Source organism: Sceloporus occidentalis, unplaced genomic scaffold, assembly GCF_023333645.1.
Source record: "Sceloporus occidentalis isolate IW3139 unplaced genomic scaffold, rSceOcc1.0.p SCAF_34, whole genome shotgun sequence".
Taxonomy (NCBI): Eukaryota; Metazoa; Chordata; class Lepidosauria; order Squamata; family Phrynosomatidae; genus Sceloporus; species Sceloporus occidentalis.
This window is the reverse complement of record NW_028317014.1, coordinates 1,145,908-1,173,444: the sequence shown is the minus strand read 5'-3', so window position 1 is coordinate 1,173,444 and position 27,537 is coordinate 1,145,908. Positions and strand designations below refer to the sequence as shown.

General features: G+C 39.7%; 1 protein-coding gene across 1 annotated transcript in view; it reads left to right on the top strand.

The window, feature by feature from the left end:
• LOC149298119 (uncharacterized) overlaps nucleotides 1–27,537 on the top strand; it is a 77,902-nt gene that overhangs the window by 44,141 nt on the left and 6,224 nt on the right. The window contains exons 25-46 of the mRNA XM_089487622.1: nucleotides 1,545–1,713; nucleotides 2,011–2,103; nucleotides 3,219–3,323; nucleotides 3,869–3,966; nucleotides 4,243–4,393; nucleotides 4,535–4,648; nucleotides 8,015–8,182; nucleotides 8,624–8,713; nucleotides 9,025–9,177; nucleotides 9,379–9,477; nucleotides 10,030–10,119; nucleotides 10,871–11,010; nucleotides 14,437–14,563; nucleotides 15,131–15,211; nucleotides 15,358–15,456; nucleotides 15,572–15,622; nucleotides 16,153–16,338; nucleotides 24,606–24,739; nucleotides 24,883–24,955; nucleotides 25,372–25,443; nucleotides 26,274–26,402; nucleotides 26,722–26,820. Of these exons, the coding sequence (XP_089343748.1) occupies nucleotides 1,545–1,713; nucleotides 2,011–2,103; nucleotides 3,219–3,323; nucleotides 3,869–3,966; nucleotides 4,243–4,393; nucleotides 4,535–4,648; nucleotides 8,015–8,182; nucleotides 8,624–8,713; nucleotides 9,025–9,177; nucleotides 9,379–9,477; nucleotides 10,030–10,119; nucleotides 10,871–11,010; nucleotides 14,437–14,563; nucleotides 15,131–15,211; nucleotides 15,358–15,456; nucleotides 15,572–15,622; nucleotides 16,153–16,338; nucleotides 24,606–24,739; nucleotides 24,883–24,955; nucleotides 25,372–25,443; nucleotides 26,274–26,402; nucleotides 26,722–26,820 (2,521 nt within the window). The remainder of the gene's footprint in view (nucleotides 1–1,544; nucleotides 1,714–2,010; nucleotides 2,104–3,218; nucleotides 3,324–3,868; nucleotides 3,967–4,242; nucleotides 4,394–4,534; nucleotides 4,649–8,014; nucleotides 8,183–8,623; nucleotides 8,714–9,024; nucleotides 9,178–9,378; nucleotides 9,478–10,029; nucleotides 10,120–10,870; nucleotides 11,011–14,436; nucleotides 14,564–15,130; nucleotides 15,212–15,357; nucleotides 15,457–15,571; nucleotides 15,623–16,152; nucleotides 16,339–24,605; nucleotides 24,740–24,882; nucleotides 24,956–25,371; nucleotides 25,444–26,273; nucleotides 26,403–26,721; nucleotides 26,821–27,537) is intronic.

The window sequence follows — 27,537 nt, the reverse complement described above, 5'->3', positions numbered from 1 at the left end:
ATTTATGAATTCTTACTCCCAAATAGTGTCTTTGGAATCAGCCAGAAGCCCTAGTTATCTTTGGTTTTATCATTTATCTGTAATACACATTTACAATGTATGACCAACAGTATGTGGACACCCCTCCTGATTATTGAGTCTAGGTCCATTTCCATAGACAACATAGACAATGTTGGAAGAGAAGGCCTGGCTCACAATCTCTGTTCCAGTTCATCCCAAATGTGTTTGATGGGGTTGAGGTCAGGACTCTGTGCGGACCGTTAAGTTATTTCACACCAGACTCATGCAACCATGTTTTATGGAGCTTGCTTTGTGCACTGGGGCACAGCCATGCTGGAATAGAAAGCTGTTCCCACAAAGTTGGAAGCATAGCATTATCCAAAATGTCTTGGTATGCTGAGGCATTAAGATTTCCCTTCACTGGAAGTGAAAAACAGCCCCATACCATTACCCCTTCTCCACCAAACTTTACAGTTTGCACAATGCAGTCTGGCCGGTAATGTTCTCTTAGCATCCGTCAAACCCAGACTCAGACTCATCAGACTGCCAAACAGAGAAGCGTCACTCCACAGAACACGGTTTCACTGCTCCAGAGTCCATTCTTTACACCACTCGATATGACGCTTGGCATTGCACTTGGAAATGTGAGGCTTGCATGCCGCTGCCCAGCCATGGAAACCAATTCCACGAAGCTCCCGCCGCACAGTTTTTGTGCTGATTTTAATGCCAGTGGAAGTTTGGAACTCTTCAGTTATGGAATCAGCAGAGCATTGGTGACTTTTATAGACCATGCGTCTCAGCACTCGGTGACCCTGCTCTGTGACTTTACGTGGTCTTTCCCTTTGTAGCTGCTGTTCCTAAACGTTTCCACTTTTCAATAACACCACTTGAATTCACTGAGCTCTTTAGAACAACCCCTTTTTGTCACAAATATATGTAAACGGAGACTGCATGGCTAGGTGCTTGATTTTATACAACTATATAGATTTACCTATAACACCAGAAATAGTGTTACTGCATATCAAGAATTACATGTGAACAGAATAGGATTCTAATACATATTTTGTTAGACACCTTAATGATAATAGCAAGAAATTTGAAATCTAACAATACTTTAACATGGGAAATAACAATGCAAGCCTTATGCCAGATAAGAATGGAATACGGAAGGGATGAAATGTAAATTGTATCTCCCCAAATATCTATGCGAGGTGGATGAATAAAGTATCAATAGCTTGGATATAATCCTGACTATGGTTCTATATATTATGGAAAGTAAACATATCCCTCTCCCTTGGGCATTTTGTCTTAGTCTTTTTTTTCTCTATTGTCTCTATTCTCTATTTTTCTCTATATGTTGCCTTGCAGCATACAAATACATGTAAATGCAACTACCTGCTTTTATAAATGCCTCTATTGCACGTATGATGAGGTCATAATTTTGCTGGGTTTGTTTCTGCATTATTTTTTTGCTTTTGAGCCTACAGAACATCAAGACTATATTTGTTTATTTGTTGCTTGAGGTGTGGATTGTTTATTTACAGGGTGGTGCTGCCTTTAAAGGTGAACGTGGTGTCCCTGGAGATGCGGGTCTACCAGGGCTCCCAGGTGACAGGGGACCAATGGGTCCTCCTGGATTTGGTCCTGCAGGTCCTCCCGGTGAGAAAGGTGTACAAGGTGTCTCTGGTCGTCCAGGAGCTCCTGGAGTTCCAGGTAATTTAAATTCACTTCTATGATGTGGGTTGAAAAATAAACTATATTGGTAACTGTAGTGACCACGATGGAGGATTCTGTGGTATCATTGATGTTCCATCTTTTGTTTCAGTCTGTTGTATGTATGTATTGAATCACAGAACCTAAGCCAATTCTGAAGACCTAGGTAGACAGTGGTACTACAGATGTTTAGAGAAACTGTTGCATAAACTGTGTTATCGTCGACCTATAAGTTCAATTGGCATGTTCACAATCCATTAACATGTGTTTAAACTCACTTTGTTTTTAAATTCCTAGGTCCTAAAGGATCTGCTGGTCAAACCGTAACCGAACCAGGTCTTCCTGGCCCTCCAGGTATTCCAGGTATTCCAGGAGATACAGGAATGCCAGGTAATTTAAGTAACAAGCTCCTCTATTATTATTTTTTTTATCTTATTAACTACCAAAAAGGGGTTAACATTTAGACTACCTCTTGGCCTTACCTAGACTGATGTTCAATGAGGTTGCCAGTAACTTTGTGTCCTACATTGTGTCTTTGTCAAAAGAATAGTAGATCCTGAACAATGCTGTAGTACTCGCCAAAAGTCGCTTTACAAAAATACAAAAAAGATCCTATTAAAAAACATTTAAATGTCCCCATATGTGGAACAAAGATATATAAAAGGAAACAAAGAAAAGACGCAAAAGAGTTTTGCAGGGAGGTATGGAAAAAGAAGGAAAGCTGGTGGCTCAAATCATTCTCATCCAAACAAACTTTATAGAAATAGCACCCTAATCTCAGACAAGTTCTGCCCTAATATGAGATAATTATAAGTAAGTATAATCGTTATAGTCACCAACTGGCAAAGTCAAAAATGTATGTATAAAGCAGCAGAGGTGGAAACAAATGCTAGGAATTGTCAGGATGTCCCAGCAGCATCCTAGCATTTTGACCGGGTTGCTGTGAAAGTCGGTCTGGAGCCATACCAAAATTTTACATTAAACTAACATTTAGTTGGGTTTACAGATTGAAATAAGCAATATTTATGAAAACCTTCGGGGGAAAGGTATTTTAACTTCCTTTACTAATGTTTGTCATGGTTATTCCTCCACATTCTCATTCATTCTCTCTCCCCTATTATCAAGTTGCTGATTGTTGTTGACTGGCTCAGGCAGCCTTTTTAAGGGTACGGGAGGAGACAGAATATATATGTTTAGGACTGGAAAACGTTTGGGTAATGTCTGCTCTGCCACATCAAATCTTCAAAACAATTACCCAAATGAAAAGCGCAGTCTAAGGAAAATTTCATAAAGTTGTTTAATCAAACAAAAATCTGTGATGCTGACCGTTCCCCGTTAACAGCACATGGGCTGAATGTATTTCCATGCATCTCATGCAGACAGTAGAAACAGTCATGTCAACAACAGTATTGTGTTCTTGTTATAAAGATGTGCATAGCTTGTGCTATGGAAATGTTTATACAATTGCTAACATTTTGCATTTTAACCACCACCTCATGTTAAAGGTGAACCTGGTCAGCCTGGCCAGCCTGGACTCCCAGGTTTTCCAGGATCGAAAGGAGATCCAGGCATTCCAGGAATTGGACTTCCTGGCCCAGTTGGTGGAAAAGGTAAGCAACAAATATAAACCTTTACTGGCTTTCCAATTGTGTCCTAGGAAAGAATGTTTATTTTTTTTAATTAAATTGATACTATTTGGAAATTCACAAAGAGTAAGCTAAGTAACACGGTAATGACCTCATTATTTATCAAGCGTCTATAAAGGGCTTGCACAAGTTGTCGCGGGATGACTTTTTGAAGTCAGTTGGCCACTTGGTGAATTGAACTCTAGATATGTAAACCTGGTGGAACGAGGTAGAAGAGGCCCATGCTATTTTTAACATTGACTGATTGCTTTTTTTCTAGAAGGTGGAATTTACCTGAAGCTATTTATTGAAATGAATGCACTTGGAAAGTTTTAATAATAGATTTTTGGACATTTTTTGGTACCACAATCATAAAACATAAAATTTGCAAGGTCAAGCAGGCAGTGTGGAAGAAATGCATGAATGGTAGTAGCAGTGAGGATATTTTCTGATATACATCCCAAAGCATCAATATTTTATTTATTAAATAGTTTTGGCTGGTTATGTCTAACGTCTCCCACGTGCAACAGGTTTTCCCGGAAATCCTGGACCACCAGGACCACCAGGCTCGTCAGGAAGACCTGGCTCAGATGGGACACCTGGGCAGCCTGGTTTACCAGGACCAAAGGTAACAAAAAATGAAAAATGTTAATTAAAATAACAATAATTTACTAAAGAACATGTGCCAATATCATGGTTTCTTCAAAAAAAAGTTTTTGAAGAATGAAAACAGTACGAAAAGCAATATGTTTCTTCAAATGACTATGCAAATACAATACAGTAGCCTCAGTTGAGAAAATACTGGTGCATATATTGATGTGGATTTATGAATTATGATGGCTCTGAGGAGACTTCACTTAATACCCTCTCTTAGACTTAATTTCTTTTTGTCCATCTATGAAAGGGTGACCCAGGATTTGGTTTACCTGGGCTTCAGGGCCCCCCTGGTTCTCCTGGCTTGAAAGGATCACAAGGACCAAAAGGAGACCCTGGCTTCCCAGGAACCCCAGGAACTCCTGGGAGAACAGGTTTTGATGGATCTCCAGGACCAAAAGGTACATAATGGAACTATATGTAATAAGTAATTTAATAGATTATAGTTCCCCTTATTTGTTGTGAAAAAATACATTAAGATCCCCACCATGTAGATATGAACGAAAATAACAACTAGATTTATTATATTCTCATTTTCCTAGGTGATCCTGGACAAAATGGGCTTCCTGGATCTCCTGGAGCTCCAGGGGTACCTGGAATAGGAGGCCAGGGTCCACCAGGTCCTCCAGGCCTTCCTGGACCCGCTGGACCACCAGGTAAAGTAATTCTGTAACATACCTAAGATAATGGAAATACAAATTATAAACATTGTGCAGTGACATTAGACACTTATGTTATTGTGGAAGATATATACAGATCTCTTGATGCAAGTTTTGGAGTTGGAGACAAATACAATAACATATTATTCCACTTCCAGAATCTTAGCTACCTATAGGCATTCGTGATGGTATTGGGTAAAGATCATACTGTGCTCAGCGTAGCTAGTAGAGTGAGATGATTATAGTCTGGACTGCCATGCTGTCCACCTGTCCACCTTACTTTTATAGTAATTTTTTATTTGAGTTATGACTACTAAACTAGCCAACTTCAAAAGTAAGCATATGATGAAAGCTTGGTTCAGCATGTTCAATTTTTTTGTTAAACAATAGGCATATATATAATGAATCAAGGCGTTATTCTGTCTAATGGCAGTGTTAAGAGCTAGGCTAGAACTAAAGGTATAATTTAGTATCATGATCTGAGTGTAAATTAGATTTACTACCTTGTGTGTTAGAAGGACAACCTTCATTTGAACTTCATTATTATGGGCTAGTACCAATGGTCTTCTCTTGAAAAGAGGGCTGAGATTACCCCGTATAAAGAATAATAAAGCCATGGAGTTCAAATGTCCCCTTCTCCTGCAATCTTCAGCAAATTCTCACGTTTCTTATTGTCAGCATGGAACATTACAAGTAGACATTACAAGCATGGGATGTCTCCAAACATGGTATAGGGAGTATTAAAGGAACAGTTTGCTGGAAAAAAACAGATATACCGCTGTTTATATTAAGTCGTGACTCCATTGCAAACAGTCAGTAATACGTTTTGTTGATATATAATATTCATACAGTATTTTTGTGCATTTTGTAATATTTATTTTTCTCTGATTTGTTTTGTATCTTGGAAATGCATTGTGCTGGCTTTTTTCTTTTCTACGATCATATTTTTTTTTTTTTATCTTTTCACATCTAAGTTCACATGCAATGTCATAGCCCATTCACTGCACCCAAGTACTAAAAATCACACCGAATGCAGTCTTTGTATCAGTATATTTTCACTCTCTGTTTGCTTCCAATACCTGAGCACATTTTTTTTTTTTAAATATTGCTTTGTACGGAATTTTCTGTAATGTATAATGCATGTCTTACGTACCTGAGCTAAACCTCTGTGATGCTGTAGAGTCCCGTTGAGGACTTCCAGCTCCAGCCGGTTTAGCGGTGTGACGCACGGCCCATAGCGATGTCACTGGACAGCCACACGCACCTTTCTGAGTACTACTTGTGTCTATGTGTGTCTACTATCTGTGTCTTCTCAATTACTTTATCAGTTCAAGATTGATGAATGGTTGTTTTTTACTAACCGTGCATGCTCCTTATGAAGTGCATGCCTGTAAGATGAGCTGTCCCTCTTTTGGACTCTTGTCTCGTTGTCTTTCATTGAAGAAGCATTGCCATCTGAGAAAACATATGTTTCATTTCACACTGAACCACAGATCTGCCACACCTCGGAACAGCGAGGCCGTTTACTGCATTCCTGCCTCCAACGCACACATTCCTAACACATTTTCTGTTTGTCCTTTGTTTACACATATACGCTATTGTGGGGTGACTTTAAACCAAAAGTAGGCAGCCTGAGACTCTAGGATGAAGAGTCTAATCCTCTACTACATTGTATCCACTCACGGTGGAACTATAAATTGAATTCTAGATGGCAATGTTTTCTTTTAATGGCTGCCCCTTCCCAGGTGCATGTTATCCTTAAATCTATGAATCCTACCATACTAAATGGTGTTTCATACAATGGCATTTCTCTACTAAATAGTGTTTGTGATAAATGGATCTGCTCCCTGCTAATGTAATACATGTTAGGGCTGGAACTGGTCCATTGCAGTAATCTAAGATAATTAAAACAGATATAGGAAACCATAGAGTAATCATGTCAAATTGTTATGTTATGCACTGCTTACCCATTGTACAGCGCGGCAGAATATGATGCTGCTATATAAAACAATAAATAATAATAATGTCACAAACATGTTACCTTTCATATAGACATGACTGGAGTGAGATCTTGTCCCTCACACACGAGTTCATGTAAAATCTGGATACCAGATTGAATTGATGTGTAAAGTAAATCTAAAAATCAGGGTACAGTAAATCCTGAAACCCTTTAAACACCACCTGTTTAATAGCCCATCACAAAGTGACTTAGCAATGGTGAAAACTGAATGCTTCTATTAGCCGCTCTTATGGAAACCAGAACTTGTCAGGAGGTAAAAATATTCTGAAGTAAGTCACCTCTATATAAGCAGGGAATTCAGATGTCATATAACACGAAAGAGAGCTCTAATCAGAATGTTCAAATATTGTTAGAGTAGAATATTCAGTGGCTATCTCCAGGCAAATCTAAAACCAGACCTCTCAAGTTCCCATTAGGTTTATTGGAGGAGTTTGTTTTCTTGTAATGTGGTTGTTTCCCCCTGTCCTTCGGTTAACTGTACCCTTTTGTTCTAATGTCTGTGTGTGCTTATTTTTGTTTCTTTATCTTAACCTAACATCTCCCTGACCGCATTATTTGCAACTCCTTTCTGCTTGATGCCTCCTGATGACCCTAACCTTGATGATTTGTGACCCAAGGTCCTCCAGGTACTGTGGTTGCTTCTCCAGTATATTTTTTGCTTATTTATTTTTTATTTTCAAACAGACGTGTAATCACAGAGAATCTGGCCATTATTCAAGATTATTTTGGTCCCACAATATGCATATATTTTTTTTTTGACAAACATATCACCACCCTGGTACAGCGTAACCTACCAAGCGTGAATATGAATGTCAGGCAAGAAATCAAACAGGATGGTGCATTTTTGTCAGATTCTTTTTTTTTTTTAAACACTTTATCAATTTTTCATGTTTTTTTTTTTTACTTGAAGACTGTCGGTATTCTAATATACATATATTTATTGTAAGTTCTGTGTGAGATGCCTGACACCAAGAGATGAAAACATTGCAGTGTAAAATGAAAGCAGCAGTTGTATTACCGGCATATTTTATAAAGATTTTCTGAGCATGTAAGCACACCTCTGTGTATTTTCTATAATTTTGGTCACATGGTGTGCAGCAATATGTTTTTATTAGGGTTTTTCAACCCTTCACTCTTTAAGAAGACTGAAATTTCCCGATAATTGTTGTTTTTAGCAGTACAATGAGATAAGCATGTTGATTGCTCCATTTTTATGGGGGGGGGTGTCTTTTTCACAATTTATGTAAACCTTCATTACTATTTCATGCTGAATAGGACGTGTAGTGATGGTTTTATATTGTGTTTGCGGCAACCAGGTACTAACTGATTCTATTGCACCCCAGGAATAGCAGGCATACAAGGTGAGAAGGGAGATCATGGTCCTCCAGGATTTGATACTCCTGGGCCTCCAGGAGATCGAGGTAGTCCTGGATTTCCTGGAGAAAGAGGATTTAATGGCCCACCAGGGCCACCAGGCACCCAAGGTCGTGATGGGGTACCAGGTTTTCCAGGTCAGAATCCTCTCTCTCTCTTTTTTTACAGCACATTTATGTTACTGAAGTTTCACTGAGGTCCATTATATGGCAGATGGTAATGTTAATTGGTAATTGTTTAGATTATTTAAAGCTCTTAGTAAAACATAAAGTTGTGTTGATGTTTCGGTTTTTCATGTAGTGTCCAGCTGTATGGTAGACACCCCAAAAGTGTATTTTAATTAGTTTTGAGAACAGATCAGTGGTGTTGTTAAAGCCCTTTTGTCCCATGAATTTTTTTATGCCGGTGTCTTACTTCTAGTGATTGTGCTGTCTGTAGTTTATTTGTCCCCAATGGTTAATGAGTTGATCATCAGATCAACAGGAATAAATGAAGAATTTTTTAAATCTATTTAGTTTGGTAAAAAAATTTACATGGAAGATAAATGTATTTTACACTATGAAAATGTTTTGTTACAGGTGCTAAAGGTGAAATGGGAGTAATGGGACCACCAGGGCCAGCCGGAACCCCTGGAAACCCTGGAAGTCCTGGTTTTCCTGGTCCTAAAGGTAAAATCACAAAAGTTATTATTATGCTACCTGTGACCTTATTTTATAAGTAGTAAGAGCTCTTCAAAGTACTTCTACACCAGAGCCATATGAATCATAAACTCAGTCTCATACATTGAGGAATGGTTCCTGTGGTAGTAGTGGTCCATTTGTTTCTTTGCTCTTGTCAAAGTGTAGCCAATCTCCAAAATGTCCAACTTCATCTTAAAAATACACCTGTTTTAATATCAAGGTATTTCTGATGCTCAGGCATAGGCAAAGGTCTTATTTGTAAATTGTATTTTAAAATGTGATTTGAATCTGGTTTCTAGGCAATGATGGATTTCCTGGCCAGTCCGGTTCTAATGGAGCTCCTGGCTTCAAAGGTGACAAAGGAAGTGCCGGAATTCCAGGTGCTCCTGGAAATATAGAGGGCCCTGGCGGTCTGGGATCTAAAGGAAGTAAAGGAGAACCCGGAGAACCAGGTAAAATGCTGGATTCATGAGACCATTGACATCCAAATGGCTGTTTTTTATAATTCCATAGCAAAATATTACTGCTAGTGATGTGCCTCTTAATTTTTTTTTTAAACTTATATGAAATAATAGAAAAAAACCAATAACTTTGTGTAGCAATTTGGTGAATTAGATTTTAATGCCATTCATTGTACGCTCATTTACTTTAAGGTCAACCTGGATTAAATGGCGAAAAGGGCTTTAGCGGTATTCCAGGAAACCAGGGACCACCAGGTCAAAATGGATTCCCAGGACCCCCAGGAGCACCAGGTACATGAGTAAAAGACTCTTCACTGACATTATTTGTGAGGTTTTTTTAATGGACATTACTCATGAGGACCTCTTGTTTAGAATAGTAAGAAAGCATGATACTTAAGTTTCTTTACCTTGCATTTAGTGGATTAATCATTCAATAAAATAATGTGCAATACAAATATCTAACTGACCAGACTCGACTGCGGTCATATGCCGTTTTAGGCTAACACCCACAAACCATCTCGCATATTCATTAAAATGTAAACTGTTTTGGAGGGCCTGCAACTTAAAATGTTTGCGAGTTTAGATTTCAGTGAGAACTTTCATGTCCTCGCCTGAAAGTTGCAAAACCCCTATATACACATTAAAGATAAAAAAATAGAAACAAGAATTCCCAGGATGATCTTCCTCTTCTTCCTCCACCTCATATGTGTTGAGGGGTTAAGTAAACACAATTGGTATTATAATATTGTGTGCTTTTCCTATATCCAAAGAAGCTAGACTAGAAGAAGATAGACCACATCACATATTTGAAAAAACTCAATTATTTTTGCAATCTTTCACTAGGACTCAAAGGTGACCCTGGCTTTCCTGGACAGCCTGGACTTTCTGGATCACCAGGACCAAAGGGCAGTATGGGAGAGATGGGACTTCCTGGTAAGGACACGTGAAAACATATTCTCAGATGGAACAGAGCTTTGGAGATGTTGTCATGACTTATCCTTTGCCTGCAGATCAAAGCAAACTTTAGGATACAGCAGTTTGTAAGCAATCTGATATGCATGCAAAAATGTTCTATGATCATACATTACAGTAAGGAACAGATTACTAAATTCAGGCTGGTATCATACACTGTTTGGATTTTTCTTTTTCCATTCAGTACGCTTCTTTGACATATTCCGTAGGTACTTGAATTATGACTCACACCCTTGATGTCCATACATAATTCATAAAGCAACTGAAAACCGTACCTTAAGCCCACTGTCTTTTTTAGTGCTAAGAAATGCGCCTGTAGAGTTTAGCTTTGCTGTATGAATGCATGTTAATGGTCAATGAAGAATGTCTAAATCACAAGAATATGGTGTAGAAGGAAAGCGAATGAATAGTATGGAGACAGAAGTGGAATTAAAGGGACGAGTGGAAGAGGGACATGCTGAAGGGAACTGAATAGCAAATGACATGACAATACAGGAAGGAACTGAGTGTTACAGACCTGATAAAGGAAACTGATGTTTTGATGATGACATGTTGAGGATTTCAGTAGGTAATAGGCATGAAGGCCTGGTAAGGACAGGTATGAACAAAAAAACAAACAAAAGAGCTGAGTTAATGAAATGATGGGTAAGACAAAGGTAAGCACTTCCTTAATAGAAGCCTTATATCTCTGCTTCCAATCTTCCTTTAATAGGGCCATCTGGTTCTAAAGGTTCCCCTGGACAGCCCGGACGCCCTGGCTCACCAGGGTCTCCTGGATTTTCTGGATTTAAAGGTGATAAAGGTGAACCTGGGCTTTCAGGTGTTGGTCAGCCTGGTTTATCTGGACCAAAGGTATGTAGCTGAATAAAGTTTACATAAAACAGTGGTATGTTTTTAATTTAATGTATGCTTTCAATTTTGTATATCAGTTTTATTTTGCAAAGGAACTGTTCCTATTTAGTAAAGAACTATTTACTAAGAAATGTTCATTATATTCTGCAAAATAGAATTCAAAGGGCACACCTTAAAATAACGGAGTGCCTAACAAAGACATACGTAAGAACACCTGAATATGTTTATATATACCGTTGTGCTCAAAAGTTTGCATATCCTTGAAGAATTGGTAATATATGTACCATTTTTAAAGAAAACATGAGTGAGCAGGCAAAACACATTTATTTCTGATGGGATTCATATTCAACTGTAGGTTATAACAGAATGACACAATCATGAAACAAAACATTGCAACAAAGGAAAAAATGAAATGACCCATGTTCAAAAGTCTGCATACCCTTAGTTCTTAATACTGTGTATTGCCCCCTTTAGCATCAATGACGGCGTGCAGTCTTTTGTAATAGTTGTCTATGAGGCCCCAAATTCATGCAGGTCATGCATTCTTTGGTCGTCTTGCATGAACCGCACTCTTGAGATCTCCCCAGAGTGGCTCAATGACTATAAGATCAGGAGACTGCGATGTCCGCTCCGGAACCTTCACCTTTGTCTGCTGTAACCACTGGATGGTGTACATGGCCTTGTACTTGGGGTCATTGTTATGCTGGAAAGTCCAAGAGCGTCCCATGCGTCCCAAGTATTTTCTGATACCGTACTGCATACATCTTGCCGTTAATATTCACAGGATTCCCTGTGCCTTTAGAGCTCACACACCTCCAAATCATCAGTGAGCCACCACCATGCTTCACAGTGGGGGCTTTTTTGTGGCATTGGCGCAGTAAAGGCTTCTTTCTGCCAACTCGATCCTGCAGCTCATTTGTGTTCATTCTGTTCCTTGAAACAACCACAACGTCTTTTTCCAGAGCAGCCTGTATTTCCCCTGAAGGTTTTTCTTTGTATCCTAAACACTTTTTCTGGCAGTCCTGGCTGAAATCTTTCTTGGTCTACCTGACCTTGGCTTGGTATCAAAAGATCCCCGGATTTTCCACCTTAAAGTGATTGAACAGTACTGACTGACATTTTCAAGGCTTTGGATATGTTTTTTTGATTTTTTTTGTAAATATATGTTTTATTGTTTTATCACAACAACAGAACAGGAGATAAGTGGGGAAGGGAAGACAAAGGGGGGAAAAAAGGGGTCCATAAGTCCACAGAATACAGGCAGATATATAGCCCAACGCAGTGGGCCAACATAGTCGAACACAGGGCATATACAGCGGTAAGAATAATGCAGGAAGAATAACACATTTCGTACCACAGTGACATACCAAAAGTAAGGCATCAAAAATCGTGTCAGCATTGATCCGCCCAGGCATAAACTGTAGGTCGAATAGGGGGTCTCAGGGGCCGATCACGATAGGACATGATGGGGGTAAGTGTGGAGGCGCAGAGATGTAACATCCCTGACATAACAAGGGAAGGACACGGGGAAGGATGGCACACAAGAGGGAGAAGAGAAGATAAACAGGAAGGAGAGATAGAAGAAAGAAAGAAAGAGAAAAAGAGAGAAAAAAAAAAAGGGGGGGGAGGGTGCTCCCAGAAACCAGCACAGCGCCCCACCCCGGAAGTGACCCCTCACACCTGCAACAGGGCCCAAACGTCGGAGCTCCCAATATATTCCATCCAATAATACCACGTCTTCCGATACCTCTCACTTTGATCATCAGAGGCCATGGCCAACTCCTCCAGAGACCTGATATGTTCCACTTTCAGGATCCACTCCCGAAACGAAGGTGGCAGAGGATCCTTCCAGTGAAGTGGGATTAAGGCTTTCGCTGCGTTTAGAAGGTGAGGCACTATCGACTTCCTATAGCTAGAGACCGATTGGTCAGTATGATGCAAAAGGAAAAAAGCAGGCGAAAACGGTACCTGACGGTCCGTGAACCGGGGCAAGAGCGAATGGATCTGACGCCAGAATGGAACAATCCTCGGGCACTCCCACCATAAATGTAAAATTGTCCCTACCGCGGAGCCACATCTCCAACACGTATCAGGCACATCCGGGAAGGCAGCATGGAGAACGTCAGGGGACCTATACCAGCGGGTCAGGAGTTTGTACGAGGTTTTTTGTCCCAGTCTTTCGCGCTTAGAGAGACCTGAAGTAGCTGCTCCCAGAAGCCTTGAAAACGTAGCGGGACAGTGAGTTGCGTCCGTAAAAGAAGTTGATATAATATCGAAACACCATGCGGAGGGGTAGCATTATCCGCAAAATAGTTAGTCAGGAGGGAGTGTGTGTCAGTCTGAACTATCGGGTCCGTAAAAAGTGATTCGTTAAGACGCCATGTCGTCGCCGCAGGTCGCGTCAGTGACGAGGACAGAGACAATATCAACGGTGCATGATCCGACCAGGTAATCAGACCATAACGGGCAGACAGCAATTTGGGGAGATGGTAGTACGGCAGGAAGAGATAATCAAGTCCAGTATAAAGTCTCCTGGCCGTGGAAAAAAAACTGTAGTCCCTATCGCAGGGGTGAAGCGCTCTCCAGCAATCTACTAGCTGAAGATCATGAAGCAGAGCTTTCATTTTTTGGGAGACATGCGGGGGAGTGCAGGAGTGCCCTTCGGAAGTATCCAGTCTGGGTTCAATGGATATGTTTTTATACCCTTTTCCATCGTTATAAAGTTTAATTACCTTGTTACGCAGGTCTTTTGACAGTTCTTTTCTGCTCCCATGGCTCAGTATCTAGTCTTCTCTGTGCATCCTCTGAGAGCTAACAAACTCATTGACTATTTATACACAGACACTAATTGTAATTTCAAAAGCCACATGAGTGGGAAGTTAACCTTTAATTGCCATTTAAACCTGTGTGTGTCGTCTCATGTGTTTGTAGCAAAGCCAAACATTTAAGGGTATGTAAACTTTTGATCAGGCCCATGTGGGTGATATCTGTTATCATTATGAGTTAAAAAGGAGCCAAACAACTATGTGACAATAAATGGCTTCATGTTATAACTAGCCAGAAGTTTTTTTACATGATCGTTCAGATTTTCAAAATCAATGCCAACATTTCTGCCAGGGCATGCAAACTTTTGAGCATAACTGTACATAGTGAAATCGTATGCAATATTGCTCATTAGCAGTGGTGTATTTATGTGAGGCTCCACTTTTACAACTTTGTACCACAGTGTTATTTATGCATAACATTAGCAGTTAGAACACCGGAAGTAAGTATGTCATTGTACTGAAGATTTTTTGATAAATGTCAATTAAATTGATTGACTAACCTTCTATAGTTTATGGAAGCATCATCCAGCCTTCTAAACCATTTATGTTCAGGAAATCAGATATGTTGATGCTTGATGCATTACAATGTTTTGTCTTTTAGGGGGAACCAGGTCCAAGTGGATTTCCAGGAACACCTGGTGGCAAGGGGTTACCAGGAAACCCAGGTCTCCCTGGATTACCTGGAGTTCAAGGGTCGAAAGGAGATACAGGCCTTCCAGGATTTCCAGGTAAACAGATTATTGTTTAATTCTGATTATGATATATATAGAGATGTTCTCCAACACGTCAGTGTAAAGTGTTGTATAGCAGGGTCCGAACTAAAATTATCTGTTAAAACTCAGAAGATCTGATCACTAGTCTACACAGAAGTAGCCTATATTGCACAGGTAGATCGTCAAGAACCTACTATACCAGGGGCGTCCAACGTGCGGCCCTCCAGCTGCTGCAGGACTACATCTCCCATAATGCTCTTTCAGCTAAGGGGCTGGCTGAGGAATATGGGAGATGTAGTCCTGCAGCAGCTGGAGGGCCGCACGTTGGACGCCCCTGTACTATACAGAAGAGAAAGCTAGTGTAGTATTGAGTTTTGACGTATGCAGGCCTGTATACCAATCCTACCGCTACTACTCCTTTCGCCTTGAAGCTACTACTCCTTTCGCTGGTCAGTGCAATGCTGATGAATGTATGAAGTGGACAAATACTTACTCATTGCACCTGAGTACTTCAAGTGACACTGTAACAAAATTTAGATAAATCTTTTTGGAATTCTAACTCTCTAATTTTTCGGTTTACAGGTAGTCCAGGCTCTCCTGGGCTTAAAGGAAATGATGGACCTCCTGGAAACCCTGGCACCCCCGGCTCACCAGGTACAAAAGGTAAGGATAAGTAAAGTAGCTAATAATTTGCACCACCGGGAAAAGGTAAATGTCCTCTTGTTCCTGTGTATTACAGGTTGTTTTGGTATTACTATGCAGCCTTTTTTATTTATTATTTTATATTAACCAATACGTGTTCCCTGTAGGAGATCCTGGTCGACCTGGGCAACCAGGCTTCCCAGGTGAAAAGGGCCGAGCTGGTCAAGATGGAATCCCTGGGCCTGCTGGTCTAAAGGGAGAGCCAGGTAAGCTTTAAACAGATTTGTAACTTGATGTAGATATTAAGCTTCTCCTATTCCTATTTCTTTGAGCTAAATTATATATATAAACACAAACACATGATGTACATTTGTATTTCAGGTCTACCAGGCTTTGGCTCCCCAGGATTGCCAGGACTTCCCGGAAATCCAGGTAACATTTTTTCACCCATTCATGCTAATAAATTGAATGGCCGTATGTATTTTGTATCAGCAAAATATAAAAACATTGTATCTTAATGAGTATAAAATATAAAGATATATTCTCTCTTTAATAGTCCTGATTAGATTTTATTTGGTTTTGGTGTTGGCTGTGCTAGAGTAAACGTATTAGAAGATGTGCATGTAGCCATCAAAAAGATGCTGGCTAGAGAATGCATACTGAGTCAGGGAATTTTTGGAGACAGCTTAGAACCTGGAACAGATGGAAACATTATAACTCCCAAGCAATAAGACAGAGGTGGTTTTAATTTAAACGGATCAAAACCTTCATACTTATACCTCACTGTGCACTTCACTGTCTTTCTTGTGATTCTGCACCATACTCCCACATAATAATACAGTTCATCTCTGTGCTTTTGGGTCATACTTATAAATGTACATTATATTGTTACAAAAAAAGTTTAAGGTTGTCCTGTCTGGTGAATGGAAAATATTCTAAAAGAAAGTTGTTTGTGGTTTCAGGACTAAAGGGTGATGCAGGTTTACCTGGACCATCCGGTTCACCTGGATTTTCTGGACCCAAAGGAGATGGCGGTTTCCCAGGACTTCCTGGCAGTCAAGGACCTCCAGGACCACCAGGCCTACCAGGACCTCGAACAGAGGGCCCTAAAGGAAGCCCCGGGCCAGTAGGCCCTCCTGGAAGAGCAGGTAAATAAAAACAAGACGCACCACGTGGAACTGGCACATGAATAATGCCTTTGCTGCCGGCCTATTGGTTTGATGCCAGCCTTGTCACCAGTATATATACTCATTGAACTTCAAGGCCAGTGAAATCACCATTAGTGCGAGACGTATTACATTAAGGTTTAGTTTTTTTACAGTATTATAAGCTGAAATAACTCTGAGTCCCTAGAAAACAAAAACAGGAGCTTTTTCTTTGTGTAGAAATTCCCCGAAAGTGGGCACATCGCATCATTATTTAAAATGTATTTCGCTTTTATTGACAAAACCTATAATACAAGAATCAGTAAACAAAATGTGGCAATTAAAGGCTAATGGCTGTCAGCAAAACGCAGAGCACTTGGGTTGGTAAAGTTTCAGCATGATGTCACTGAAATGAGCTAGTGAGCACCAAAGTCATCGTCATCACAGCCTGTGGTAGCCAAGTTCTTTTGTCTGCGGCCATTGAATCTAGCGGGGGCACACGTGTCAACACAAATCATTGTATTCTTCACCATGAAATCAAATCCAAGGGGGGCACTGAAGCATGAGCAAATTTGAACACTGGTCTCTTCATCTGAAACTCGTGTCTGCACAGCCGTTGAAATCATCCCATCGCAGAGCATTCAGAATCATTTGATCATCATGCCTGTGTTGTGGCACCTTGTTTGTGATCCATTTGATACAAGGAGAGCATTACTGAGAATTCCACGAATGATTCAGTTGCTTTTGATTCTAGCTCAATACATTGATGTATACCAGTGCCCAGATTTATCAGTTAAAAAAGGAACATCGGTTAAAAAAGATCATCATTTTAAGACAGTCTTTGAGTTATATTTTTATAAAAGATATTATAAAATATTTCGATTTAGTTAAACTAGGTCATCCTTTTCTTATAATCAGATTCTAATATTTAATGGTGTTTATTTATACTATTTAATTTGGTTAGCAAATTGTTAATTGGCAGCCCCAGTTTGTTCCAGTTGAGGCTCTTTAGTACAAAGATCAACAGTGTTAACCGAGAACTCACTCGAACACTGGCTCAGTCATGCTCTCCTTGTAAGCCTTGTATTTGCTGCATGCATTGTGGGTAAAGGAAGCTTTTGTCTTGTTTACTTGTGCATGTGCTAATGTGGATAAACCAAACTATTATCAGTGTTTCGTGGAAGTCAGCGTTTTGTCCCGCGTACCAATGCCGCTTAGGCTGACAATTAAGTGTCAACTACAGCAACAAATGAAAAAAAAAAAACGCCTACCAAACTAACAAAGGAATTTATTGATTTACAAAAAGACCACATTCTGTAAATTCATGTAATTCCTGCATGCACGTTTGCTATCTCTGATTCAGTGTAAAAGTGGATCAGTGGCTGCTTTATGTTCTTATAGCACGGATAATAGTTTGGTCTCACCGGTGCAGTTGGGGGTCACCAAATATGAAACAGATCCCAATCTTGGGATTTTTTTGTTGATATTTCTAACAATCTTGATGTTTCCCCCCTTCGTCTAATGATCATTTTGGAATGGATTTTTGAATTGTGGTCTCAATCGCAGGTCCTGAAGGTCAGCCCTTAATGTCTAGCTCATTGCATGCAATTTTACTGTTTCGGTTACCAGTTATATTTTGGAATAGGCTTATAGAAGTAATTTAGGTGTGCCAAGTTGTTTCCTAAAACTGGACATATTCATCACCCTCTCATTTTAGGGTTTGAGTTAATCTCAGCGCGCCGGCCATTTCTCACAAGAATCAATCAACAGCCGTGCGTTTACGGATCTGATGGACAAACACTACATTAGTAATATGTGATCAGGATGCCATTTGCTTGTGTAATCGGTTTTACATGGTTACATTTACTCCGTGGTTCCAGTAGGCCCTTCACTCTGATGGAATCAGTTTTCTATTAAACCAAGTTCAGAGGAAACGAAATAGTTCTTACGTTTAAACCAAAAATTGATAAACCATCTACAGTGACAAGAAAAGATAAAACTGCAGCAATTTTGATATAGTTGTAATGATGCTAAACTCTGTTATGGAATCTGGTCTACTTTAAAGATGAAAAGGGACGTAAGCGCCTCACGTTTGAAGAGAGGATATATATCGATGTACGATGTTCAACAAAAACCTCTCACTTTAGATGTGGGGGCTATTCCCATTTTTAAGGTTCAAAAAAGCTCTCACTTTAGTTGTAGAGGATATTCCCATTCTTAAGGTTCAAAAAGCTGTTTATAAGCTATATAAAACAATAAATACCGTATTTGCTCGATTATAAGACAAGGTTTTTTTCAGAGCAAATGCTCTGAAAAATACCCCTCGTCTTCTAATCGGGGTCGTCTTCTAATCAGACCTCAAATAGAGGTCTGATTATTAGACTAAGATCCAGATCCCCCGCACCACTGCAGGGGACCTGGATCCTTCTGTCTCCCCCCCCCCCATTTAACACCCCCCCACACACACTTACCGGTGCTTCCTGCTGTATTGCCGGGGCAGCGGGTTGACGTGTACGCGATTCGCGTAGACAACGTCCGCTGCAGCCGGAAGGAGGTGTGGCTAGCAGCGGGGGTTGTCTGCGTCCGTCGCGCATACCTTCCCCGACTGTCAGAGATCAGAGTTCCCCGCACCGGTGCCGCACCTGATCTCTGACAGCCGGGGAAGGTATGCGTGACGGACGCAGACAACCCCCGCTGCTAGCCACACCTCCTTCCGGCTGCAGCGGAAGGAGACGTCAACCCGCTGCCCCGGCAATACAGCAGGAAATTGGAAGCACCGGTAAGTGTGTGTGTGTGTGTGTGTGTGTTAAATGGGGGCATGGGGCATTTCTGGAATGCCTTATACCCCTATATGCCACTCTGGCATTTAGGGGGTTAAAAGGCATATTATGGGGCAGAGTGGCATATAGGGAGGTATAAGGCATTTCAGGAGGCAGAGTGCTCTATTAAATGCCCTCTTAACGCCACTCTGCCTCCTGAAATGCCTTATACCTCCCTATAAGCCACTCTGCCCCATAATATGCCTTTTAACCCCCTAAATGCCAGAGTGGCATATAGGGGTATAAGGCATTTCTGGAGGCAGAGTGCTCTATACAATGCCTTTTAACTCCCTTAATGCCACTCTGCCTCCTGGAATGCCTTATACCTCCCTATATGCCACTCTGCCCCATAATATGCATTTTAACCCCCTAAATGCCAGAATGGGATATAGGGGTATAAGGCATTTCTGGAGGCAGAGTGGCACATAGGGGGTCAAAAGGCATACCATGGGGCACAGTGGCATATAGAGGGTTAAAAGGCATATCATGGGCCACAGTGCCATATTGGTGTGGCAAGCCTGGGGGCAGATGTGCGTAACTGGGGGACAGGTTGGAAAATACAAGGAAATAAAAACAAAAAAAATATTTTTCTCAATCATAGCTTTTATTTAAAAAAATAGTTTACATGAATTAACATTTACTGGTAAAACTTTTTTCCTTTAGGGTCGTCTTATATTCAGGCTTTTTCCTAAGTTAATATTCAGATTTTGGGGGGTGTCTTATAATCAGGGTCGTCTTATAATCGAGCAAATACAGTAATAATAATATGTGTATATGTAACTTTTCTCTAGACAGCATCTATCTGCAGGTAAAAGGGAAGCGTTAATGTAGCGGAATGCAGAATTCTGCAGACATCTGTGGCTTACTTATTCATGCCACCTCCTCCTGTCAATTGATGGGGAAAGAACTGTGTGTTCTATTTTGAATTGTAGGTCACACTTGAAATATCAGATTTGCTCAGAGAAATGGGTATCCTAGCATGGTGTTCTCTTTTCAGAGAGCTTGGGCTCATGTAATTGCTATAATTAGTTTGTGAAAATTACCAAGTTAATGGAATTATACAGCAGTCTCACCTCCTAAAGTACAGTACGTGATTTTGCTCAGTGGAACACTAAAAAGATTACTTCCTCCATCGACCTCTAAAAGAAAGAGTATTATACATCCATAAGCAGGTAAAGATTGGCCGAGGATGTAAGAGTAATTCGTTAACACGGAGTGTAACTATACATTTTCATTAACCCCTGTGGCAGAGCAGATGCTACACATCTCAACTCATCGCAGACTCTCAGGCAAATGGCTTCCGCAATGAGTGAGCGGATCTGATAGACGGAAGAACCAAGAAAGAGGAATACCCACAAAATAGTACAGTGCAGAATATAAATCTGCAAGTAATAATAAATATATGTAAAATGCCCAACAAACATGATAGTCCATGAGGAAGGAGGTTACAGGTCCTGTATCATGAGATTGAACTCCAGTCTCCCATTGTGCGTATTCAGTAACTTATAGCCAATAATTTAAGACCCACTCCTAATTAACCATTGTGTTCTAATGCTTAGAGTGTCGTATTTATGGACCTGGCATCTCACCATTACTACAGATCCCTGTAAGCATGCTAGGAATTGTAGTCCACAGCAGCATGGGTGCTCAACATATATATCCTCATCATTACTATTCAGTAAATGGAAAAGGGTGTTGGGTAAATCACTTGATCCAGTTGTAGGGAAATGGCTTGGCACACCTTTCACTATAGCAGGTTTCGTTGGTTATTGACGTGCAATGTTGGCGGTAAAACCCTATGAAGTACGTGTTGGATTATGTAAGTGATATTTATTCAGGTTTCTTTGATAAATTAAAGTTTAATGTATGAACATTTTACAGCTGCAGAATAATGACAATGATAAGTGGTTTGGGTTTTCTCCGCTCTTACACTATAATTAAGGAGATACATGTATTTAAACTCCAGAATATGCACCTAATCATAGAAATCATATTGAATGATAATTCATGCTTATTAAAGATAATTCTGCCTCATGTTTTTAGGAATTTGAGAATGATGGCAGACAGATTTAAAAAGTACTGTATTTAGCATATTACTAAAATCAAATTATTTAAGCACATGGAATACAAAAATGCCCCAAAATGAACTTACTGTATTTAGTTCCATAAAAAATAATGGAATGAAAATCATGCTTTAACAAGCAGAATCCTGTTTAATACCTGAATTCAGGGAATAATTTAGGCAAGATCGTTATTTCTCTGCCATTGGGATACGAAGAAGAAGCCATTGGAGCTTATTCCATAGTTTTCTTATCACCAGGGGAACCAGTGGAACGGCCCAATCAGTAAGAACATTCTGCTGGTTTCTATGGTGATTCAAAACTACCATTTTCACAATTCCCCAACCGTCTTTATCATGTACTGATTACGATGATTACAGCAAATTGAAAACTCAGCTGATTAACATGTATTTATTTGTAGTATTTAGAAGCTTGTTTGAGAATCAAATGCGCCGTCGCTATGGATGTTTGTAATGGATTTATGATGCTATTGAATCATTATATTGAATATTGTAGCATTCACTGACACCATTACCCAACACACATGAATAAAATTACTTGGCAGATGCCATGAGCTTATAAAAGTATTACATCTCAAAAAGTCAACGCGTACGTTGCATAGGTAAATACATTGTTCCTATTGGCAACACTCAAACTCGCCACTTCTTTATTACAACAGCCACCACGACTTGTCGTACGGAGTCTATAATAGAAATAAGACGTTACACCAGTTGATATAATGCAGCGGCCAAATAAATTCCCGGGGTGCCTTTTTATATAGCGCGCGGTACATTGTCAGATTAGTCATAGCTTGTGCGTTATCAACATAATACATCTTCACGAACAAAGCACAAAGCGCTGGAACAGAAACATATTGGTCTTTGAATGCTCTGTACCCTTTCAATGTACAGCCATTATGTTTTCACGTAAACCATATCAAAAGCTGCTGTAAGGTCTCATCCTTCCCGCTTTAAATTGGGAGCCTGTAGTTGCGTTCTTAGAATCAATTTGAGTGTTGTTCTTCTTTTTTTCCTGTAATACTAAGAACATCCCTGACCTGCGGTAACATTTGTAAAGGCAGCTAAAGAAATATAACAAATAATAACTGTGGGAACTATGAGGAAATGTGCGGAAAATACAGTCGATCGGCAACAGGAAATGTAGGCCCAGAAAAGTGCTTCCATATTAAACGGTTTTCTGGAAAGCGGCTGAGGGTCCCGTTCAAATATAGATATTAGGGTTTTATTTTGTGTCGGGAATGACTCCCCCCAAGTATTCCTGATTCATTTACTCACACAAGAAAATCATTCAGAACTTTTGAAGTGGTGTCAGTGAATGCCATGCACTCACAGACCTGCCTGCACTATCATTCTTGATTACTGTGCCGAATGTATAATATGATAATATTCTTGTGCATGACTTGCGTCGGCGGCAGAAGCGGGCTGTGCCTTTTTTATTTAACATTGGGGCACAAGCTCTGTTATGTACAACTTTGTATTGCTGATGTTACTTTTGTGATGTATATTAACTGGTCATCTTGTTTTGTGTTGTGTGGTGTGACCTTTCTAACATCGATCATTGGGCATTGGTGAACCTCTCCCAGGTCCTCCAGGTTAGATTCTAGCGAGACATCTTCTTTAATGTGCATGCACGGTTTTACCAAATAATGTGTTGTGGCGTTCTAAGGTTCTATCAAATCTTTGTTTCAGTTTAAAGATCTTTATAATACAAAAGCAAAGGGACTGGGGGGAAAAAATGTGATAATGATTCAGAGAAGCAACAAGGGGCACTGGAATATTCACTGCGAAAGGACAAGATAATGTAACATGGGAAGAATAAAGGACGTAGACTGATTGGAGGGCACAGAGCTAGAATTTACTGCTCTTTTTTGGATTTCCCATTCCAGTTTTCCCTTTAAACTGCAGCAAAGCATTGATACATCCTGACAATTAAGTCTCGATACAGCAACTAATAGGAGTCATTGAAAAATACCTGCTACTGTTATCATGGTACCAGCATTACCTTGACATTCAGAATTTCCGCAGACCGTACGAACGCACTTCAGTATAGCAATTCACTCCATTATTCTGGCCGCAGTAATAACTTGTGGATTAGCTATACAGTTTAGCGGTTCTTCACACTTTAATCTTTGCATGCAGTAGAAAAACACAATATTTTACCCTTGAATGTTTTTGTGTACTTATACAGTACAACCACATATCGTAATGTTCCATAATGTATTTTCTACTTATTTTTATGAATATTTCACAGTGCTGTACACAGGGTAACGGAGCGCTCTTATAAATTATTTGTAACTTTAGAAGTTTATTATAAATCCCTGTCAGAAAATGTAATTTCACATACTGATCCACTCAGCATGAATTATGTTATACTCAATATAATTAAATGAACAGTAAAGGGTACAGATTAAATGGACGCTTTTGCAGAGTAATGCTTTGGAATGGATTTTCTGATTTTCTTTCACAGTAAATACGTTTTGTCACTGAAACTCTAAAACAAATCCCCATTTGCAGGTTACACAATATTAATTTGTGTCATTCTTTTGACTCAGACCCATGTAAGACTAATATAATTTACTTATATAATGTTCAAACAAAATGCATGTTGACAGGTTTTGTTTTTCTTGTAAGTGTGAGATAAATATGTATGCGTTTTTTGGGGGGGGTTTTGCGTTTCGTTGAAACCGGTATCATCATTTTGATGACATGTAGCGTGTTAAAAGCCAATAACCTTTGCCTTTTTTGCATTCCTATAAAGATTTTTGAAATTATTTTATTTACCTATTGTGGGGTTTTTCCATATCACCTTCTACATTAGTGCAGAACCAGGGACATTATCACACAAAACATAACAGGGACCTCATTTTTTTCTCAGTGGCCCAGCAGTAGACGTAAAAGCGCCACACTCCAGTGGCTTAACCCATTAATGACAAAGCCCGTACATGTCATTGTTTTCAATGGGTTTAGGGACCGCCCATTGTCTTTAAGGAGTTAAGAGCTACCTCCGTGCTGAGCTTTTTGGTATACAATGGAACGCCCAACATATTGCCAAGACCTTGGTAATGCCAAGAGAGTAATGGCATGAGGTCGGAAGAAGGGGGCATCTTGTATAATGTCAGTGGAGACTGACTGGTATTGCCTAAATCCTGTGAGCACACATTGAGAGAAACTTAACTTAATGTAGTTAAGACCCACCAAACAACAAAAATGCAGGATGAGTCCAAAAATCTTACAGATCTGGGGGTGTTATTATGTACTCTTTACTGTTCCTTTAATTTGACAGAAACCCACACTGAAACCCAGAAACCCACAAGGCTTAGATCATTAGGCATTCTAAGAGGTATCCTAATATTTTTTTTATTTTAACAAAGGTCCTCCTGGCCCAGAAGGTCCACGTGGCCCCCCTGGCTTTGGCGGCATAAAAGGTGAAAAAGGAAACCCTGGAACTCCTGGACAGCCTGGATTCCCTGGAAGTAAAGGAGAGCAAGGGCAGCCCGGTTTCCCGGTAAGCGTTTCTGATAATGTGGGATAATTGTACATCCATTTTTTTATTTTTTACCTGAGCTAGTTATACAAGATCCAGAGGCATATATTTAGGTTGTATAAGAGATAGGAAATAACCATACATCATTTTGTGGCTCTCTGCAGGGTGATTCTGGACGGCCAGGTCTGAATGGCATGAAAGGTGATCAGGGTGTCCCCGGTGTCCCAGGATTCCCAGGTACATATCATTTACACTAGAGTAGTCAAGAGTAGGCAAAGACAATCATGTTGTATATGTGACAAAGAAAAAAGCATATCATAAATCTTCCAAGCAGCTGTCTGTTTGTACCATATCATACAAGATGCTTTGTGTTATGTGTTTTATTGTCCATGCTAGAGTATTGTATATGTTCCAAAGGTAAGTATTGGCGGTTTTGATCCAAAGGTAAGTATTGGCGGTTTTGATCCAAAGGTAAGTATTGGCGGTTTTGATGTACCATGCTTTGAAACACAAGAACATTTGAGGACTGAGTGGTAGGTCTATACGCATAGAGATGGGAACATAGTAGGTCAATTATTGTTTGTAGAGGCAACAATATAACATTTATGAGCATGGATAACCCACCAATTTACCAAATTACATGACCCTTCCAGGTATGAAAGGACCCAGCGGACCTCCCGGATTGGCTGGCTTTCGAGGAGACCCAGGCAGCCCAGGTTTTCAAGGTGAGCGGTCTTTAATGTTTTCTTCCAGGAACCACATATACAATAAGATTTGTACTTTTGGAACTTCATTTTAACACCAATACATCTAGACTCATTGTCAGTATGTTTGAAGGCTAAGCGACACAAATTATATTTTTCTTGTTTTAAAAATATTCATAATTTTTAACATTAAAAAACAGTTTTACCATTCTTTTTGATAAAGTGCAGATTTTTTTTTACTTATTATGACAGAGATGGTTTAGTCAGTTTTTATTAAATCAGTAATTGTTGATGCATCTCAGTATGGCTAAAACTTTTGTTTAGCCATACATATCACAACTATATTTTCTAAGAACCCTTAATGCATGAATGAGGCAGAATACCAATACATTTTCAGCATTAAGAACAAATCAATCGATTTTAAAATTAAAATAATAATACAGCAGCCACATCAGTATCCTCTATGCATTTATAATTGGATGGTAAGGTTAAAAAATTCCGTATGAGTTTTTCAAGTTCACCCTTTTCAAGACATTTTTAATTCTACTGATTCAGATGAAGCCAAAAAACTTTTTATAATTAAGCAAGTTTTGCTCAGGAGAGTCTTTTTGTCTCTTTGGGCTGGCAACGTTTAAATCTTTAGTAAGTCTCTTAAAAAATAACAGGATACTCTTCATTGGCTGTTTGTGAGATTTAAATGTGTTCAATTGTTGTGTATGCTTAAAAATATAGTATATATTGTAAAGATTCTGTACTATGCTGCTTTAATAATACCTAAAACATGAATTCATCAAAGCATACACTACGCCAGAACTATATGCCAAGATTGTTCCTTTCATTTATCCGTGCAGGTTTACCAGGACCACCAGGTCCCAAGGGTGAATATCGAGAGATCAAAGGTGCACCTGGGTTACCAGGTCCCCCGGGTCGCCCAGGATCTAATGGCCCTCCCGGCCCACCAGGACCACCAGGGTTGCCAGGTAACACAAACACACTGATGTATTTGAAGACCTTTAGACTCATCCGAGTTAAGTTCTAATCAGCCCTCAGGCTTTAATGGTATAAAGTCTTCTTAGCAGTTTAAGGCCTTTGTACCGGAAATGGTTCATATATATGATCATTGTTGACCTTATTTGAGCCTACCAAGAATCCCTTGTGGCTGTGGCAGCACCATTTCTGAGGGAAAAAACAAGCCTTCTGGGTTGTCTGGTGTTTGTAGATGAGTATTATGTATGTATGTATATATATATATATATATATATATATATATTGTGGCTAATTATTCTGATTTATTTAAAGGTCCTCTTGGACCACCTGGAGATCCAGGCAGGGATGGACTTCCTGGATTTGAAGGCGAAATTGGACGGAAGGGAGACAGAGGGCCACCAGGTCAACCAGGTGAGATGTTCTAATACTTCTAGATGCAAAACATAGCATAATCTAACATTAGCATTGTATCTAACGTAGTGCATACTTGTAAATAATGTAGACTTTTTTTAAAATAAATATATAACACTAGCAATTCTTCCACGGCACCATTCACATGACGTGGTAAATATAAATATGGAATTCTTGATTAAAAGAAGATGTCATTTATGTGTTTGAAGCAAAATAACACATAACCAGCAAAATTCGGGGCGCATGTGTACATAGAAAAAAGAAATAATCTTATAGTGTAATATTGTCAAGAACAAGAAGCTATGTAAAAGGTGTGAAATGCACTCACAAACAGTGCCAGCACAACAGGCTCGTCTGAGGTATGAAGACTGTTCTTTATTCTTTAAAATCTCTAAGAGCATAAAATAAAGAAAACAACCATATGGTGCAGTATCTTCCTTAATAGTATATGCGCAAGTTAAAAAAAAGCACTTACAGGATGGTTGAATTCAAGTCGCTATTCAAACTAAATGTCCATTGTAGTGGATCAGGAACATGCAGATTAAAAAACTTCTCAACGCGTTTCGCCGCTCACTGGGCTTCCTCAGGTCACGATGAGGAGCTTGATCCGTTGCTAGGATACGACGCAAGGAAGTGATGACGTTTTTCCCAACATGCATCGTGACACTGTGAGGAGCTTGATCCGTTGCTAGGATACGACGCAAGGAAGTGATGACG